The sequence below is a fragment of the Caloenas nicobarica genome, chromosome 7, assembly GCF_036013445.1.
Source record: "Caloenas nicobarica isolate bCalNic1 chromosome 7, bCalNic1.hap1, whole genome shotgun sequence".
NCBI lineage: Eukaryota > Metazoa > Chordata > Aves > Columbiformes > Columbidae > Caloenas > Caloenas nicobarica.
In genome coordinates, this window is record NC_088251.1 from 28,590,909 (window position 1) to 28,612,406 (window position 21,498).

At 42.1% G+C, this 21,498-nt stretch overlaps 1 protein-coding gene across 1 annotated transcript; it reads right to left on the reverse strand.

Moving 5' to 3' along the window:
* Positions 1-1,732: 1,732 nt before the first annotated feature.
* PPIF (peptidylprolyl isomerase F) lies at positions 1,733-9,886 on the reverse strand. Its single transcript, XM_065638714.1, has 6 exons — positions 9,610-9,886; positions 7,739-7,769; positions 7,064-7,152; positions 4,764-4,860; positions 3,868-3,943; positions 1,733-3,446 (listed from the first exon to the last, which is right to left on the reverse strand). The coding sequence occupies exons 1-6, from the start codon at positions 9,796-9,798 to the stop codon at positions 3,311-3,313; spliced, it is 618 nt and encodes a 205-aa protein (XP_065494786.1). The 5' UTR covers positions 9,799-9,886; the 3' UTR covers positions 1,733-3,310.
* Positions 9,887-21,498: the final 11,612 nt, after the last annotated feature.

Genomic DNA, 21,498 nt, shown 5'->3' on the forward strand with positions numbered 1-21,498 from the left:
CCCGCTGGCACCTGGAGGCAGCTCTGCCCCAGCACAGCCAGGCCAGGAGTGCCACCCAGGTTACATCACTGGGCAGGGGACAGAAAAATCACGCCCTACTTCAATTTGTACAGCAGCAATTTTTCACGTTTTCAGTATGTACATGAATAACATTAGTTACTCTGGATCACTCAGCTGCTTTAAAATGAACCACATTCCCAATTGCTTTAAGATCAATGCTTTCTACCAGCAGAAGACAAGGCAAGCGTACGTTAGAGAAGTTCACATATCCATCTAGCCTATGGGGATTTAACGTTTAAAGGTATTAAAAAATAATAATCTTGGGCAGTTTCTTATTTCGCAGTTGAAGTGGGTTAACTTTAGAAGTCAAAGTCCTTTTCTGTATGTGACAGCGCTGTGAGTTTATTGTAATCATTTTGCTATGAGAAGGTACAAAATCCCGGAGAAAGGAAGTCACTAACAAGTGGCAGCACTGCCTAACTAACCCTTCGTGTGCCAACCCATCCTCTTGAAGCTGACAAAATCATCAAGCAAGGCTGCAAAAGGAGAACCCTCTTCTCCTAGCAGCTGTTTGTGATACAAGAGGGCTAATAGGAGAGGGATGGGCACTTTATAGAAAATTAGATCCCGTCAGAGGATTACCCGTGAGGGCTGATTTCTGTGTGCTTACCCATGAACTGCAGTTCTGGCTTTGGGAAGTAGACAAGCCACCCAAGACGGACAGCCACAGGACCGCAGAGGGCTAGGGCAGCCATCCCATGTGCAGAGGTCCCACCACTCTTGCTGTGGTGTCCCATAGTGCCTCAACCAGCTCTTAAAATTACCTTGGGTGTGCTCAATACAAGCCGCAGTTGTGTATTTTCAGCACAGGAATACTCTTGCAATGCTGTGGGGTGCAAGTTGCATAGTGAAATAGAGCTCTGTGCCTTTTCCTTTTAAATGAAGGGAAGGGGCGGGGGGGTGAAAAAAGAAAAAAAAAAAAAAAACAAACAGGAAGAACAGAACCACAGAAAAATCCATTTAGAGGAAGATATTTTACAGAAGAAAACTTTAAGAGATTTACCTGCTTAGTTTGTCAAAACATTAAGACTTGTGTTATGCTGCTCTAAGTACCCGGGCAGCGAAGACTTTCTTCTGGCAGAGAAAAGTGTGCAGAGGACTGGGATCGGGAAACCAAAACCAGCCCCACTGAGACACTGCAACCAGCATTACTGCTCACAGTGATTCTGCACGTCCCAGTATTTATCCTCTAGGCAAGACTGCAAACCTTGATGGAAAACTTTGGCTTTTACATTTCAGAAGTCAGGGCATAAATGAGCCTGTAAAAGCCACGGCCATAGGTTTAAAAAACAAACAACAAACAAACAAGCCATAATTGTAACATGCATAATACTATTACTTAAGGTTTAACATATAGTTCTGAGAAAATGCACTGGTTTGTGCACACTCAGTAAATTTACACAGATTAATTTTAAATATTCCCCATTATCTCTGCAAACTGATGGAATAAACTAAACAAGAGAACAGTTCCTAAACCTGAATTGCTATCCATGTACCAGACATTTCAGATTCACTAGCAAGACGCAGAGCATGGCACCAGCACCCTGGATCTCTGGTGACAGCATGGCTTCTGAAACCATCGCAAAGTGGGCAGAATAGAACAGCCCGAGCAAACACAACAGGTTTCAGCTCTTCACACTCCTGCTTTCAAGAAAGAAACAGACTCTTTTTTTGTGGCAGAACTGGATTTAATTATTTTTCATATACAAATCACAAGAACGCAAAAACCTGTCATTATCGTATCAAACTGAAACAAGCCAAAGGAGCACAAATTAATATTTCAAAAATACTACAAAGAAAGATGAAGTGGCTGTTGTGGAAAGAATAAAAAGCTTTTCGATTCCATTTTCTGCAAAATTACACTCTGAATACTACCTTGTACACACACACGACAGCAGCCCTCAGTTGAAAAACTTCAGTGCAAAAATTATCAGAATGCAATGGAAGTAAATAATTCACATTTGAAGAGAGCCATCACATTTTACTTTTCAGTAACGAGATTACTGCACAAAATCAGTCAAATGTTTTTTCCCCCACAAGCATGAACACTTCACAGCCCTAGTGATTCAAAAAGTGATGTTGTGAGGTTCCAACTTCAGTTATTGCTCAAGCACGCCACATAAAACATACCAGTTTATACAAATGAAACGTCTTTATCTGATCAGCTAACTCTTTCCTTCTTGTGCATCAACTCCAACAATAATGATTTTGCTCCATCAATTAGGTGTTGTGATTCTGTGGTGACCAATTTTGACTACTGTTGATGATGCATGAGAAGAAATCATAATCCAAGTAATACCCAAGGTGGGCTGACTTCACAGGACCAACAAGCAATGAAACCTGTTTCTCACTCAAGCAAGCTCACTGTACTCTGATTATATTCTCAAAGTGCAAAAATAGGTTATCTATTCAGAACTGCACTATATTTCTCACAGAATCAGCTCTCAGAGCAGAACCGCACTTCAAGTAAGTTCATAGTTGCATAGTAAAAGAGTACCATGATCTTTCGGCTAATTGGTGTTCCTGTTGCCCAGGCAGAGCTCTAGCAGTTGGCTAACTCAACCTACAGCAATTTCCTTATCCCAAAAGTCAAATTACACCATTGAAGCAGGTAAGGTAGAGTTCAGTTTTAAACAGTGGTCTGAGACTACCCAAAATGAATAAAACAGGATTAATTAAAAAAAAAAAACACACACACAACATAACCACACCTTAGTTCTATTGGATAGACTTAAATGGAGACAGAGAAGGAAATTGTCTGATGGTACTGTTGCAGACAGCATTGAGAGCAGCAGTTATAGTATTTTTTCAAAATGATGAGACTACAGAATAAGCATTTGTTAGCACCAAAGAAACATGGTATTTCTCAATTTATAACTAACTCTGAACTATAGAACAACTTACTTGTCAACTCCACCATCAGTTCTAACACCTGAAACATCCAAATAGTAGGAACAGTATCAACGCTGCAGTCAGACACGCTGAGTGACCATACTACTTCTTTCAAAACACAACGGGACTCTACGAAACCAGTGTGACAGAGTGACTACCAGGGTAGCTCAGTTAAAACATGCTTCAGTTATTGTTTTATGCCTTTAATCAATATTGTTCAGTGTAAGTACAAAAGTTGGACCAAGTTAAATAGAAAATAGTTCCACAGGTGCTACTCATGAGATCAGAAATGTTTGGGCGTTTTTTTATGATTCATTTTTCACAGCATCGAAGTTTTCATGAATGGCAGGACAAAAGGCTAGGACAGCTGGCCACAGTCAGTAATGACAATCTTTTTGGAAGGCTTTCCGCTCTTGGAACCAAAGCTCTCAATTTTTTTCACAACATCCATTCCTTCCTTTACGTGCCCAAAAACAACATGTTTTCCATCTAGCCTGTAAAATAAATAAAGGCAATTTTACTTAAAACAACATAAAGACTGAACCAAACCGAGCTCTGTGAAGGGATGTTGGCAGATCTTCACAGCTCTCTCCTGCAGATCAGCTCTATGGTAAAGGCACAACTGTACAAGCGACATCAAATACTTTTAACTCTGAACCTTAAAAGCATTCCGAGTGACAGCAGCCTTGTTACCCTCAGAGCCCTTCCTCCTTCAAGTAGCACAAAACAATTTATTTTCCATTGTGAGTCAAGTAATTTGGACAAACAAAACCCAAACCAGACAAAACCACAACAAAACAAAACAAACAAAAAAACCATACACCCACAAACAAACGAAAAAACCCTAACAAAACCCCAAACCCTCTGGATCCGGGCATCAGTTCACTGGGTTGATGTGCAGGGCTGGGAACCTACCAGTCAGTTTTTGCGGTGCAAATGAAGAACTGAGATCCATTTGTATTGGGTCCTGCATTGGCCATTGAAAGAACACCTGGAACAACAGCAGCAGCTGATTAAATTGGTCTAACAAGCATGCAGTGAGCAAGACAATTGTCCTCTGCACATTTAGACTAAATATGGACAGACAGAAGATGTGATGGTCTCACACTGTCTCCAAATGATTTTTAATGTCAACTTCTTGTCTTTGACTATTCCCTCCAGCCCAGCCTCCCTTCTTTCCACAGCAAGAATGCTAGTAATGTAATTAGTTGTACACATCCTAAATGTAATTAACATCAGCTAACCACTACTGTGCTTCAACAGCAGCAGTACCTTCCTGTGACGAGGAAGTAACAATCCAAAAAAGACAGGCTACAGAATTCAATCGGACATTCTCATCTATGACTTTTCCTTTACTTTTTCTGGATTAAATTTGAGCTTAAAAGGATGTGCCTTTGTTACCTAGTAAATACAAAAATTCCAGATTGCTTTCACTTGTGCAGTAATCATGTAAGTAAAAAATAAAGTCTATGACTTACTAAAGAGGAAAATAAAAGCAGTAATTTCACTTTGCAGAATTTATAAGGAAAATACAAAAACCCCACACCTTATTTTGTAGAGTCCCTTTTACAGTAAGAGCAAAGATGGCAATGTCACCCATTCCTGGCTGACTTACATTTGTACAGCAGTCTACACAAACAAGCACATGCCAGGGACAATGTATTGTTAAACTTCTTTGGTATTTCTGTAACTACTAAGTGCCCCACACATCTAAAAAAACACTCGATTTTTTAAAAATACATCTTCATAAACAATGCTTCATTATAGGTTACAGTTATCAGAAGGTAGGTAGAAAGAATATGTGTACTTACCAGGTCCTTCATGCTTAAGTATGAAATTTTCATCTGGAAATCTACTGCCATAAATGGATTTTCCACCAGTTCCATTATGATTTGTAAAGTCACCACCCTGAAACAGAAATAGCTATTAACTTGACTAGCAGACGAGCACAATTCTACACCAGAAGTGATGCTATAAAAATATACTCACTTGCTCTAATTTAAAAGTCATAAAATCAGCAGATTTTCTTCAGGTTAAGAATGAGTATGGTCATACAAGGATTTCCAACCATGTAACCAGATAAAGACACAATCAAGCTAAAAGTAAACTTCTGCTCCAGATATTGCAGATATTCTCCAGCTGACAAGAACTCCAACAACCACCTTTCTGTGTTACCAGCCTTGCTCCCAAATATGATGCAACGAATGGCAGTAATTTTAAGAGACACCTCAAAGGCCTTGAAACAAAATCACACAGGCAAGCCCTCAGAACAAACCAACCTTCTCTCTGCTTTTCTTTCTCCCAACAGGTATAAGCACTGGTCAGGATCTCCATTATTACTATTTGCTATTTCTAGGTTTTGTCGTTGAAGTGTTACACTTGAGCTATTTTAAACTTCCCTCAGCTACCTGCTGCTTGCTGGTATAGATGTGACCACTTGTCTTAAGGTTAGACACACAAAACCCAAGAAACAAACCAACAAAACAGCCACAGCAACTTGCAAAGGTGGTTACTAAACACTGCTTTGAGCAACCTGCCATCTCCTCTCCCAGGAGTGACACCACCCATGCCGGCAAAGCACTCACACCTCACCAGTCCGTCATGTGATGGTCACCTTCCCATCCTCACCTTGAGCAATCTGCCACAGGTGTGTTACAGCTCCTCCTACGCAGTCCCAGAGTGTGCTCTGCACACTACCGGCCACGTGGAGGCATCTGAATCGCCAAGGCCTGGTGTGACGACCTTTAATTAGGTTATACGAACTGCCTGAATCATGTTAACACTCCACCTCGACAAGTGGAAAGGCCTCTCTGCTGTTTCTTCTCACTTCGAAATATTTGAAACCTGTGTCAGTATTTCCACTTCAGCAATGACTTCCAAGTAATTCCTAAACATCAATTCATCACCTCACCGGAGTCAACCACATAGTATCTTCATTTTGGGGTCACTTGTGGGGACAAAGCAGGGAGGCAAGGAGAACAGACACACACAGAACTTCACAAATTAGTGGCAGACCTGAGGGCAGGATTTCTATTTTTCTTATACTTATGTATTTCTGACTCCAGCAAGACTTAAACTTTGTTGCTTTGTCAGTATCACAAAACCTTAGTTTGCATTTCGAAGGGAAGAAAATAGGTCCTTCGCGGCGCACATGTCCCCTCTCTCTCAAATCTTATCTTTGTTAAGCTTAGGACCTCTTGTTCTGACAGCTGTATATTTGCTTTGAAAAAAAAAAAGTGAGGAGGGGGGACCATCACAGCCATTAGTTACTAAATAAAACATGCTTACTATAACCTTGATCTCAGATTTTTATGGAGTCATTCTACAACGCGCTGCTGTTGAAATGTGGCTTCCTTTAAGGGAAGAGACACCACCAGGAATCATACAATCCAGTGCACTACAGCAGCTGAAATCCTGCTCATCTGCCAAGCACAGTAGGGAAAAAAAAAAAAAAAAGGCTTTCAAAAAGGCTTTTTCTCTTTTTGTTGTTGTTGCTGCTGTTTAAGAAAAAATTCCTAGCATGCATGGACTTTAATTCAGAATTTTGAAAGATTCATCCTTTAAATGAAAACAAAATCCATTTCAGGTGTGTGATCCCAAAAATCAATCCCAACCAACCCTTTTGATTCCCTCCTCTCCTTCATATTAGGGAGATATTCAGAATTTTTTTTTTAAACACATTCTCCATTGTGAATAGATTATTCTACTAGGAATAAAGAATGGACATGTTGTTTTCTTAGCTCACTTCGAACACAAGGTTGATTGTCATTCTACCCACAAATGCTTTTCCTAAGCAAGTGCATTTTTGCCAAATATGCCCCGCACTAAAGAACACTGCTATATAAAAGCAGAAAGTCCTAAGCCAGGTTTAAGACAGTCTACACCTAATTTACATTTATTTGTACAAAAGACGTGCTATGGCAACAGCCATAGCAAAAAGATCAGAAATGCAAGTTACAATGTCACTTATTTATTCTGTAGCTAGCAAAGGTTAGAATACAGCTACTTAAAATGTTACTGCTATAGTCTAACTTGTTCTAAAATTATATAAATCACATACAGATAAATTTAATAGCAAAAGAAAAAACAAACAAACAAAAAGAAACATTACCTGGCACATAAATGAAGGAATCACTCTGTGAAAAGTGGATCCTTTATATCCAAATCCTTTTTCACCAGTACAAAGAGCTCTGAAGTTTTCTGTGAAAACAAAGCATAAAGTATTATGTTGCCATATGATACATAATATCATCAAACACAAGTAGAGTAACTATGTCCCAAGTTTATACACTTCAAAAATTTTAGACCTTCTTAAGGTATTATTGATTGCTTAGTTGTTCCCATCCTTTAAGAAAACCTGTTATAAAGCTAAGGAAACAAAGCTTGTTTATCCTCAGAACAGTGTACAAACACAATCTTTTTCCATCTCATCTCCCTTTTATTTTGCTGTTATATCTTACTCCAACCACTCTACCTCCACAAACCCACCACTCTGGAGTCAAAGGTTTCATTTTCTGACTTTCATGCCTTTGTTCTCTATAGTAATTGTGAAGATGATGTGGGGTTTTTAAGGATATTCACCTACTGGAAACTGAAAGAAAAGTACAAGTTTTTCAGAATCATGAAATAAGCAGATGAGGAAGAGAGCACGTGATGAAACACGAAAGCTTTGTAACATGAGTGCACTAATCAGCTAGTGACCAGGAAAACAAAACCCTATTATTGTTCCTGTAAATCACAATCTAAACAAATATTTAAGTATGAAATTCTGGAGATGCTGCCTTACCTGCTGTCTTTGGAACCACGTCAGCTTTCAGCTGTTTAGGAAAAACAAAAACAAATTAGTAAGTCAGCTTTTTCATACATACATATAAAAAACTTCCACACGGGGGCTGGTACAACTGAACCCTCTTCCCAAGGTGATGAGCTATCTGAAACCACAAGACACCCAAAATTCCAAGAACACCTTAAGACTTCCTCAGCATTTGGCTAGTAATTAAAAATATCACCTGAAGGTAACTTTTGACCAGTCAATGAAGAGTAACTTGAAGAGTGTCTAATAACTTCATTGATCAACACAATAATTTAGCCATAACTTAGAAGAATTTTTACAATAGACTCCAGGGATCAAAGCCAGTTTGGATACAACTGGAAAGATCAAAACCCACAGAGCCATGTGTTGAAATCTGCAGAAAAGGCAAAAGAGAAAGAAGAGTAGAAACTGTGTATCAAAATCAACCCATGATGTTATACACATTTGTTACCAACAAACACTTCTGATTTTTATTAGTATGCATCTTTTTACTAATCTTGAAAATGTAGGCTATTATAATTGCCTGGGAAAAGTGACATAAAAGTGGCCATATCAGGTCAGTCCAAAGTTTTATCTAGTCGCACATCCTGGCCGTAGCCAGCACCAGATACCAAGAAACAGTATGGCTGTGGCAAGAATTTAATGTTCCTTTCCTAGGATGCTCTCCTTGGATGGCTAGAATTTGCAGCTGAATCTAACCACAACTTAGCTAAAGATTCAAGGTGATTGCTGCAATGCATTCAGATTTTCTGTAAACTAAGCACACTAAAAATCTTTAACATGGAAATGAAATACTGCCACAAGAAACATTAATGCTATTTTTAAAACACATCCAGTTATTTACTAAATTTCACTGATGAATATAGAACTCGCACAGCAATATTTTATCTATGACTCCGTCAAACACCACCTCTTGAGAACATGAGAGCTCGTAACACCCAATTAATTTATATGCTGACACTTTCAATGAAGAAAATTGAATTAGGCTCTAGTCTCAAGGGAAACCCTTTCAGAGACAACCCTTACGAACTGCATGTTAAAAGATCTATCGATACAGACCTAACGTGGGTGCTGGAGGCGGCAGGCGGCCACACTGAATTCCCTCAGTAGGGAGCAACTGGGCAGAGCAGCATTCCCTCTGCAGGGCTCGGTTTGGGAACACAGCCCTCACTCCTTCCCACACACAACGCATTTATCAGAGGCGTGTGCCCGGCCCTAAGGATAGGTGGTGTATGCCACTGTTAAGACTCGATGTTTATCGTGCTTTTCCTAAGAGCGGTGCACACCACAGTTTTCCTATTCGGGCTTTAAATGTCTGAGTACTTCAGAGGCTGTGTGCAAGTGTAGAGCCAGCTGCCGGCTGCCCGTTCAGAGCTGTGCAGACCTTTCCAGGCACACGAAGCGGGACGCTCAAGGAGACAGTGCAGCTCAGAAAAGGGAAAACTAACGAACAACAAGCACCCAGGAAAGAGAAAAAAAAAAAAAAAAAAGAGGAAAAAAAGCAGGGCGAAGGTGTCAGAGTGGCTGCGGAGCGGGGAGCCGGGCGGGCCCGGCCCTGCACCTGGGACCCCGCCGCCGCCCCCCGCGGCACCTCCAGCAGCGACCCCGCTCCTGCTCGGCGTTTCGGCCTCATACTGCGGTGCCAAGTTTTCTCCCGCTGAGGCCACCGCACGGCCCAGCCCGCAGCTCCGGGGCCGCAGCCGCGCCGAGCCCCGCAGCCCGCCCCGCCGAGGGCTGGCACCGCGCACCGCCCGCCGGCCTGCGCTGACCTTGCCGCCCGCCGCCCTCGGCTCCCCGGCCACCGTCCCCTGGGCCCCGGCGCCAGGCACCCCGGGCGGCCCTACCTCCAGCACGACGCGTCCCAGCGGCTGGTTGTCGGCGCCCACGTCCAGGTACACCACCGGGTTCGGCGAACCGCCGCCGGCCGCAGAGCAACCGCGGGCACCGGCCGCCCGCATGCAGGCGAGCCCCGGCGGCGAGAGCAGGGCCCCGGGGGCGCGAAGTAAGCGGCGGGCGGCGCTGAGCGCCAGCATCCCGCGGGCGGGCAGGGCACACACGGGCACGGCACACGGCGGCACCGGGACACACGCGGCCGCCGGTGCCGCCTTTTAAGCGCTCCGCCCCGCGGCGCAGCGCCCGCCGGGGGCGGCGCGCAGGGCAAGATGGCGGCGGGGCCGCAGTGGCAGCGCGGCGAGCCGCGCCGCGGGGCCGCCGGTGCTGTCCGCCGGTGCCGTCCCACAGCAGCGCGGCGCTGCGGGCTCCGGCTGCCCTCACAGCGGCCCAGCACGGCCCGTGCCACCCCTCACCACCCACCATTTCACAAACGGTTTTTAGGGGGCTGTTGGTTTGGTTTTTTTTTTTTTGGTTGGATTTTGGTGGGGTTTGTTTGTTTGTTTGTTTTACATTTCCTCACAGACCCTTAACCCAGGGATCAACGGTGACAGGAAGCCTCTAAAATTTTGTAATTCCACACAACGCCTTTGGCGTCGTCCCGCCGGTGCCAGGCGGGAAAGGCCGGGCTGCCGCCATCACAGCGTGGGGAAACCGGCTGGGCGCAGTGGGCGGCCGGGAGGCGCGGGCCGGGCCGGGCCTGCGGCACCCCGGGCACCCCGGGCACCCCGGGCACCCCGGGCCCCGCGCCGCCAGCGCGTGAGGGAAGAGAGACGCGTGGCCCAGCACCCACCCGGGCCGTCACCCTGGCGTCACGACCCCCGGCAGCGCCCGTGACGTGGGTTCACAGCCTGAGCTCGGCTCTGCCAAGAAACCTGCCCGTTCATCCCTGTCATGTGAAAGTATCAACATTTAGCATTTTAGTTTTCCAAAATCAGCAACTTGGATCAAAATACTTAGCACATATTTAGTCATATTCGGATACTATCTTGAAATCTGCTCCAGTTGCCAGCCTGATTCTGAATACAAGAACTTTAAAAAGTTTTTCAGGTTCTTAATGCCACAAAATGTCTTTGGTTTGGTGTGGTCTGTGGGGTCAAAGAAAGCTCTTCCCTCAGCGTGCCAGCAGCACGACAACTCCTCTCGTAAGCCAGTACACGTTCCCTCTAAAAAACTAGCCCTGTCGGGATATTTTACAATCTGCACACGTTTAATTTCATCCAAATTATGGTGCAGTTCCACACCACTAGGTGAACCACAGCCTTCCACAGTTGTATCAGCACTTCTTCAACCACAAGTCATTTCACTAACGCAAGTCCACTGGTATCAGAAACTTTTTTTTTTTTCGTTGAAGACAAACAGGAAAAGAAGTTCAGTTCTCCACGACAAGCTCATGCAAGGGTGCTATACCTACCGTGTTCTGCCCCATTACACGTGAAGCAAAGGACATCCGGGACACTTGATGCTTTTCGTTTAAGATAAATCTTGCAGCTAATGAGACACAACTGGAGCACTGTGTCTCTGCAAAATGAACTCTGCACATACATGACATTCTGTCTGCTTGCTCTGCTCTGTCAGCTTCCCAGGTCGAAATAGGATTTCTATTAAAACACTTCCAAAAATGATGCATGATTAATATACAGATTATTTTAAGGCAGTAAATCACCAAAACTAAATAGCATTCATCTATAGTACTGCAGGCTACCCTTGTTAAAAATTATAGCCCTTTAATATGGGAAAATAGCTCCTGAAGTGATTCTTTAAAAAAACAAACCAAACCACATACGCACAAGAAAACCCAAACCAAAAACCCACAACCAATAACAAAACCAAGGGTGATTCTAGTAGTTATGCACCTGTAATTTCCTAATTCCTTGTATTACAAATTAAGTTATTCCAATCAAGGTTAGAGTAACACAGCCATGTAATACAGTATGACGGAATCACACAACAGCCTCTACATGAGGAATAGTAAACTTTCAATGCTGCCTAAGTTCTGTGTTGTCAAGCAGCTAAGTGACTTCATCAAGGACATGTACTGAATCTTCAGAAGGCTGTCAGTCAAGGCACTGCCCTGACCGTAAGGTTTGGGCGGAACTACAACATACAATTACAGACAACTGAGAAATCCCGGGTGAACACCATTTTTCAGGCACGCACTCCTGAGAGACCCATCCTTCACGCCCTTCTCTGCGTTGGTTCCACTTTTATGGATTTTCTGAGATGAGAGGATCTTTGCACAGTATCCCAAGACAGGGGTGAACAATTACTTTATACATACAGTGCTATGCCAGTGTTTTCTATTCCTTTACTAATAATCTAAAGGTGATTTATTTTATTTTCAATAGTAGCTACATCAGTATGCATTTTCTAGTTACCTTGTCATATCCTGCAGCTTCAGGTCCATTTTTGGTAAACAATAACTTCACTTAATCTAATAATCAGTCTGGTTATTCTCTAGTGATCATAAAAACTCCTCTTTCACTCCTTTTAATGTTGTTTTAATTGCAGTAGCCACTAGAAGCCTAAATCAAAATTAGCACTTGGGTGTTAAGGTCTGTGCATACCTATAACAACAGACAGTTCTGGCCCTGAAGGATTTATTATTTAATAAACAAGACAAAAGGTGAGCAAAAGAGAACACCATCTTATGTCACACTTGGGAAACGCCAGCAGAACATCTTTGAACTGTTTTGCTAAGAGTCCGCAGGCATCTTCAGTAGAGCAAACAATGCAGTTGTCCTGATTTGCAGGCCTTGGTGAGAAGCAAAACCACCCACTCTCTTTCACGGTGGTGACTTTTTATTTGGGAATATGGACTGAATTATTATCTCTGGACTTAAAGCAATAAAGCTACTAAATCACTCGTTATGGTCGATTCCTGCACAGTCAGATGTACTGAAACTCATGCAGACAGCATGTTTGGGACTTTGAGTTACAGAGGTCACTTTCCAAGGACAGAAAAAATGCTACAAAAACTCTGTCAAAGCCCACCCTAGATCACTAGTGAAGGAGGCTTAGAGCTAGCTCAGCAACCTGAAGTGATTTTAGAGGAGCTTTGAACACATCTGTCTGAAGGTAAGTTTATCATTGAAATTCTGCAACATCTGGTTAGGAAATAAGTACATTTGGCTGGAAAATGAGCACACGTGGCGTCCCTGCACTATACCAGACAGGCAACAGAATGGGGCGGCACAGGTAGAAGTCAAGATGGATACTTCAGCAGAGCCGTCCCGCCCTATGGATTTCATCATTCTCTCAGTCTCAAAGACAGTATTGAAGTTACAGATAGATAAACAAGGAGGACTCTTTCGACAGAAGTTTCTAAATAGGTATTTTTAGAAACACACCTATTAAAGGACCCTTCTCAGGCCCTAGCAGAGAAATTCCTGCATAGGAAAAAGAACTTTAAATGATACGATAACATAATTTCATATTGATATATTGCTTACAACTTAGAAGTCTTCATAAACAAGACTAGGATGCAATTGAGTGAATATCACCACCATTGTGCCAAGATGGAGAGGAAACAACAACAGCGGTTAAGTGACTCTTCCAAAGAAACAGAAGGAAGGAATAAATGCTTGAAATTTGACCTAAATTTGGGGATTTTGATTCTAAGGGGCTTGAAATGGTGTTACCTCCTGGCAGACAGACAGTGCACTGGTATAAAGGTGATACGTGTTCCTGACTCCAACTGTCCGACTGCACACCTACCTGTTTGTGACATGGGTATGTAGGTTAATTGTAGTATTCCAGCTTGGATTGCTGCTGGTCAATTGATCTTGGCAGCTGTGGCAAGATCACATTTTGCAACCTACCAAATGCATGAACGCAACTACACACAACTGATCTTTGTGGCACACTTTGATGTGTTCTTCCTGGGGGTGCGCGCGTATCCCATGCAATGAAAAACTCAAATACAGACTGCAGCAATCTACTATTGAGTGGATTTCACATGAACATCACTTGATACTGTAATACAGGGAATTTCCATGGTATTGATTTTAACATTGATTTTAAGAACCCTCGCACACCTGGGACCTGGTTATCTCAAGGACTTTGCTAATCTGGACTGTTAATAGAGGGAGCGATCATATCGGGACTCAGCTTGATTTTAAGTGGGGAGAGCAGGAATTTGCAGTGGGCACTCCCACCCTCCACCTGCAGAGCCTGGATGTGCTGCATTTCAATACACTCAGTGTAATTTTTCCATCAAAGTTTTGGCTAAGCTAGAAGGTGAGTCGAGAGCTGGGAAGGATGTCTGTAATCTGTATCTGTGAAAAGCAGCACTGCAGAGAAGGACTTGGGAGTTCTGGTCGACAGCGGGTTGACCATGAGTCAGCAATGTGCCCTTGTGGCCAAGAAGTCCAACAGTATCCTGGGGTGCATTGAGAAGAGTGTGACCAGCAGGCTGAGGGAGGTTCTCCTCCCCTTCTGCTCTGCCCTGGTGAGGCCTCCTCTGGAGTACTGCATCCAGTTCTGGGCTCCCCAGTTTAGGAAGGACAAGGAATTACTGGAGGGAGTCCAGCAGTGGGCTACGAAGATGATTAGGGGGCTAGAGCAGCTTTCTTATGAAGAGAGACTGAGAGAGCTGGGTCTGTTCAGCCTGGAGAAGAGAAGCTGAGAGGGGATCTCATCAATGCTTATAAATATCTCAAGGGCGGGTGTCAAGAGGATGGGACCAGACTCCTTTCAGTGGTGCCCAGTGATAGGGTGAGGGGCAACAGGCACAGACTGAAGCACAGGAGGCTCCATCTGAATATGAGGAGAAACTTCTTTACTTGGAGGTGCCAGAGCCCTGGAACAGGCTGCCCAGAGAGGTTGTGGAGTCTCCATCTCTGGAGACATTCAAAACCCGCCTGGACACATTCCTGTGTGATCTGCTCTGGGTGAACCTGCTTTAGCAGGTGGGTTGGACTAGAAGATCTCCAGATGTCCCTTCCAACCCCAACCATTCTGTGATTCTGTGACATGCATTTATTTATGAATGGGGACTAGAGTGGGTAGGATGGTGAAAGACCTTTCCATTATACTGATTGCAGTGCAAAATTAAATCATACAAGAGCTCAAAGGGCACAGGGTAGCCACACAGGTACATTTACAGATAAAAAGAAAAAAATGCTAATAAATATTTCCCCCAATCAAGGTTTCCTCTTAGGAACTTGTAGTAACCCAGCTCACAACACGAAACTTCTGTCCAGCACACACTGTACATAAAGGAGGAGTTTCCCCACATGACTTCATACTAATTACCTACAAATAGTCATACAAGAACCACCTCAATCCACTCATGCTCTTTACAGCCGTGATTAGCATTTTCGTTTCAGAAGTTCTGAGTGACATGCCTTGCTTGGAATTCATTACTCAATCTCCCTGCATAAAGTACGGAAACCCCCTGCTAATATGTCAGATTACACAGTGCCTTTACGTAGTGCCCAGGGCACCATGCAGCTGCCTATGACTTCCCAGAAGATCGTCCATACACCACTACAGCTGGTCCGTGAACATGTACAGATAGGTCACGACAACATGGAGAGGCATATAGGACATTTAAAATGTATGCTTTTAGGCTAGAAGAAAAATGAGGGGATTTGCAAAGTTTCAGGGTGCCTAGACAGGTGATTTGTCTGTGGGTGAGTGGGGAGACACTTTGCATAAAATATGGCAAAAGTTATGGGAGCACTTCTGTGTTAAAAACCACAGAAATTTGTTATAACAGAACGTGACATTTACAGGCATCGTTTCAGTTTATTTACCTGTGAAGTATCCCCTCTGGTCTGAGGAACAAGTAATACAGTAGTAGTATGAGAAATACTATAGAATTGATTAGTCGTGCTACTTCATCTTGTACAAGTAAGATGAGTCTGGCGCTTGGGATGCTCTTCCTGAAAACAGACTGGGGCCAGGACTTACTCATCACAGGAGACTCTGAGCAGCTGCCTCCTGGGGAGCAGAAGGCAGCCCAGCATTGTCCCCGCGCCGCCCCGAGGGGCTGTCCCAGCACCCGCTCGCACGGACACCCACCTCAGAGCTCTCCCCACCGCCACCTCCCGCAGCGTCTGTGCTCTCGCTGTGCGACTCCATTCACCAGGTCTCCTTTCTGTGATATAACAAATATATAACTGATGAAAGCAAAACCAGAGTGACACCACTTCCTATAATCGCTGTGAGGAACACTAGAAAATGCAGCCAGGTGGAAGAAAGGGAAAGAACATCACACATTTGGCAGTTTAAGACTGACCGTGGTAATACGACATTCTAGGTTGAAGTGCATTTTAGAAGTTAATTTACTTGCAACTCAGGTGGGAAATGGCTGCAGTGTTCACAGAGGCACAGGGCCGTGTGGGACCCACAGTCCCACGCAGCACATCACCAGCAGCACTCCAGATTCCCGGCTATATGTTTTTCATTCTCTATCCCTACTATAATACTTGATTTTTTTGAATTATTTTCTCTTGGTTCTTTGGTTTAATTTGATTGCTTTTCTGATCTTTTCCCCTCACCAATATTTAGCAGCTTTCTGCACCATTTCCTTACATTGTCTTATCTTCATGACCGTTATTCTCTTTCTCAAGAGCTCTGCTTTAATCAGCTGCCTGGTAAAGCCTTGGCTTTTCCTTGAATTTGCCCTGTGTGTAAATCTGAACAATGACTCTTTCAGGTAACGCATTCCTCTGTACCTTGTACAAGATGAATTACGCTGTCTGCACTCAACTAATTCTAAAAATAATCATAGTTGTGAGATGTATTTTTCAGTTGTACAGCTTCGCAACAGGAGCTGGGCAGATAGCATCAGTGTAAACAAGAACCACCCAGAAATGAAAAGCTTCACACATGTAACAAGACTAAAATAATTCCACCAGTTTTTCTAAGCAACAATTCTGCTGAAACCCACCTCAGAATAAAGAGTCTCTCAGATTCCTTTCTGCTTTTTTGCAGTTTCACTACAGAAAGGGTTGCTCACCATTAGCGTACAGCAGCACTGCTGCATTAGCTAGCATGGGACGTTATGACATACTTACATGACGTAATTGCACGTGACAGTCATCTGAATACGCAATGTCCCACCAACTGAGCTAACAAGTTGTCAGATGCAAATTAGTTTGTGTCACATTTACAAGTGAAAAACATCATTTTTGTACAATGAAGTGTTTGGTGAAATACTTAAAAGCCCAGGGTAAGAACTTCTGTTAGTATCCCGAGGAGCCCGGAGTCCAGGGCTTCTGGTTCTGTCTCAGTGCCGCTCCCGCGCATTTTGCCATCAGTTTGGTAGTGGCAATATGAAAGTCACGCTTCTTCCCAGAGGGGCCATCATTCTAGATTTAGAAAGGAAAACTGCTAGCCCAATAGCATGTCTGGTGAAGCAACATATTCTGCATTCTTTATGAACTGGGTATTTTCACCAGTCACTTCCTAAGACAGCTCATCAGATGGGATTCACAGGTAAGTCCAAAATGCACTGATTTTTCATGTCTTAAAATGTATAAAATGTACCTTCTGAGAAATACAGAAGCAATGAACAAAGAAAAAATGAGCATTGATGATAAATTTGGAACATAAGAATAAAATTCGTTAAAATTTGAATCAATTGAAATAGGCATGAAAACCCCAATAAGATTTAAACTCCAGCATTTCATTAAGTAAATGTGGGGTATTTCAATAGTTTTTGCCAACAAAATGAAGAAAAAAAAATAATACAACCCCAACAGCAGTCTGAATATTTTAAAAAAATTCACTTTTTCTAGTGTTTGACTAGTTAAAATTTTAACTACCAGTCTTTATGTTCACCGTAATTGATGTGTTTATATGCGAACAAGGTAACAAAAGAAAACTAAATGTTCCAGAATAATTCAGCAACAAAAACCAACAACAACAAACCCAAACCCACAAAATAACAAACAAACACACACCTCCCCCCACCTCCCCATCATGAAATAACTTTGGTCTAACAGGAAAGTCTAGATTGTAAGATTCAATAAAAAATGTAGTTGTTCAAAACTCTGACCTAGGAAAAAACAGAATTGGCAATCCCAAAACTCTCAGAATGTCTGGTAAAGCCAAAAATACAGAGAAACCAATATATTTATATAAATACAAGTGGTAGATACTAGTGTTTCTAGAGAAGCTAACTACTGAGTGTGACTGCATCCATCAGAAAACAGAGTGAGTTCAGTAACTGGAAAGATACTGGACGGACCAAGCAGACATATTCAATAAACCAGGGCAAGAGCTTGATCTCTTCTAGTCCATGCACTTAGAAAAGAGGTTTTTAACAGAAGGACAGACTTAAATAGCAGAAAACCAATTATTACGATTTTTGGCAAGGAGTTTCTGGAAATGCAGATAAACCACGTAGCAAAGAAACCAGTAAGTCCATCTGTACCAAGCTGTGTGCTAACATCTGCTCACTTTATAAATAAAATTTCATCACTGATTAGGTTCCCTGTTGACTATTTTCACGTTCCCCTAGAAAGGTCTATAGACTGATGGAGAAAAGATACCTCAGCATAAGATCTTGGAGGTCTGTCTGATACAACAAAAATCCTGTGTTCCTTTCAGAGAGAACAAATGTGAACAGTGCATGGGCACGATGACAGACATTACGAGTAATACCCTACATAGTCAGTAGGATTTCAGCGACACGGAAAATGGAAAAGTGCAATAAGGAGACATTCTGGTAATAATTCAAAGTGTAAAAAAGAAAGGTAATTGTTCATGACTGGAAGTTCACAATAGAGGAAGATTTGTACAGACTCGGAATTTAAGGAGATAGGAGGGAAGAGTCATCATACCTGTCCTGGGGCCCTCAGGTCACATCTGGCAGACACTCCACTTTCAGAATCGTCGGAGCCTCCTCAGACTTCAAAGTGAGCTTGAAAAAGCACAGTGCTTAAGGACAACTCAGGCTCGTCATACTTTTCTCGATCTGTACAGTGCTGAAGCAGGGTTGTACAATGTCTCACGGACGCTTCTTGGGAGCTTCCACAAAAACAAAACACCAAAACAAAAATATTAGTTAATTATTGGCTGGAACGGACACATGCTTTTTTCTGTTTCACTACTGAGTGCACTGTTAACTCAGTTCTGTTATCCTAAAAGCCCATTGTAATGGGTAGTGCCAGCTAAGTAGGCAGAAGCTGAGCATCAGAAATAACCAAATTTTCCAAATTTTGAGAAAATAAATCTCTAGTCTAGATTTATATATATCTGTATATATACTTGTGTGTAAGTCAATCAACAATAAGAACTTACGTCCTTGTGGAGCTGTGGATTAGTTGATATGTATCAATTACATACTTGTATAGCTACTCGTATTCTGAAATTGTTCAGTTGTTCTTCGTATTTGAATGCATTTTGAAGGTGGGTTTAGACTAAACGCTTCCGCAAATGCCACAAAGATACTTTCTCTGTTACAGCAGGTTCTAAGACGCAAAGCGACTGGCATCTGTGGCTTAGTACGGGTGTAGAATTCCACCAGGACAGGAGCTCTGCATGCTGCGGCTGTTGTTGATACGACTCTGTGCATTCCCTGCGTAACAATTCCGTCTGCTTGCAGATAATTAAGCAGACTTTGTAACTCAAAGGCTGCATTTTGAAACCAAGTCCTTCAACTTTAAGATGGGGATGCATTAAAAAAAAAAATACCTCATTTTAGTCATCTTCCAAAGTCACTACTTTCACTTTAATGACAGGCTCCAATTTGAATGAAAAGTTTTAAATTCCATGAGAATTTAAAACAAAGGTAACCATCTACTGTATTGGATTAGGCAAGAATCCTGTATTGCAGAACGCATGTCAGCACCAGAGACAAGCTCTCCTTTCCTGTTACATCACGCAAAGGTGTAACATCAAATAACTTGCCACCTGTTCAGGTGATATGCAGTACCCTGCGTTCTCAACTGCACGTCACCAGTACCTTCTCAGGGACTTTCTTCTATGCAATCCCGTGTCTATCAGTAAATCTGCGTCCATAATCTTTTATTCTGTCTCTCTTCCAAGGTGGTTCACGCCTTTCCCTTCCCGCAGCGCGTCCTGCTCCCTGGCAGGGCATCCCCTGTGCAACCAACTCCCAAAGAACACCGGCCAGGGAGCACAAAAGGCAAGTTGATTCTTTCGGAGAGAAACTAACAATTTACAAAGCAGCTGCCAATTAGCCAGACCTTAATTTTGCAAATTTATTTAGGAAAAAAAAAATTAACATGAGCAAATGAGAATACTTCAGTGTTACAACAGAGTATATAAATGTCTAGCAATAGTCAAATAATTTGATCTTTAAATACAAAATAACCACATGAACACCTAATATACAGGTTTCATCTGAATACATATTTATTAGATAAATATTAGGTTGTCACATCATCTAACTACATACAGTTTTGCAAGACTAAAAATCACAATTATTTTTTCTGACCAGTTTAAAGTATGAAATGATTGCATTGTACTGTACATACAATGTACAAACAAAGACAATGGCCATTTTTGCATGTTACTTCGGATTGTACTTTTTTTTTCTCTTTAATTCTCCTCTGATCGTGATATCAAAAATTGTACAAAGTATGAATTTGGTTACAATTTTTTTTTTCTTTTTTTTTTTAATCCCCGTATTTTTCTTCATTATTTCTGTAGCACCCTAAAAATACACAGGTGATAGACTAGTACACGTAAGCTAAATATTACATGTAGATAAAACAAAACAAAGGATCAGAATATATTACAGAAGTGAAAGTGAAACAAATGCTGAGACTCCACGAACGCTAACAAACAGGATTCATTTTCCACATAAGATGGAGCTTCAAGCTTTTTTTTCCTGCGAAATAAAAACAATGCACATTCCAAGGAAAATGAATGCATTTCTGTTAACATGTCTCTATTTGTCATTTACATATGTACAGCTGTCCCTTGAGTCTCCGCTGCAGACATTGGCGTGTCTCTGTCAGTCCTATAATAATGTCTTGGCAGCAGAACTGTAGATCTCTGTGGGTTCTTTCCCAGATGAACTTCCATAGGGAAACAATTAAAAAGTAAACAAATAAAAAAAGAATAAAAATACTACCGGAATTTCATATAATAATTAAGCTTTAAAAGAAATGACTGTGATTACCCTATTTGCTAGTTTTTTTTTTTTTCTAACCTTTAATACGGCAGTGAACAGATTAAAAAAATAACTAAATTTTCATTTAGAAGCTTTTTCACACTGACTCCACTACACAGTACCTGATTTTAGCTGACAGATAAGTTCTTAAACTGTCTCAAATGTCTAGTATTTGGGTGATGGGTAAAAATCGTATTTTCTCTCTTTCAAGTTCTGCTTCGAAACCAAAAGTTTCTGTAAGCTTAAAAATGTCAACCGTCCACTTTAATTCTCTATTATTTTACACAGCAGATGCAAACACTGCTCCAAACGTATTGCTAACGTTTATGGGTTTTCTTCCCTTCATCCTTTCCAACAGGTACTTTTTAAATGATACATTTTAAATACTACCAGTTAGCAAAAGGTCAATCCTTAACACAGCTGGTTTAAAATATGTTGTGTTTAAGAGAAAAATAATCTCAGGTGACTTAGTTGCTTGTGAATATTAAATAGAATCAATTAAAAAAGTTTGAGCAACCAGTTCCAACTAACAGTGAGAAATCTTTATTCCCAAACCTATGGCTTAAGAAACTCCCTGCCCGCCCCCCCAACAAAAAACCCAAACTCTAAGGGCGTAAAGTCAGTTATCATTAACCAGCCCTGCGAATGACTTCAATACCTACATAAACAATGCAGCAAAAACACAGGGGGAAACTACTACAGTAAAATGGCTACAAAACACATCTGTAACTGAAGAACGGTCTTTCCG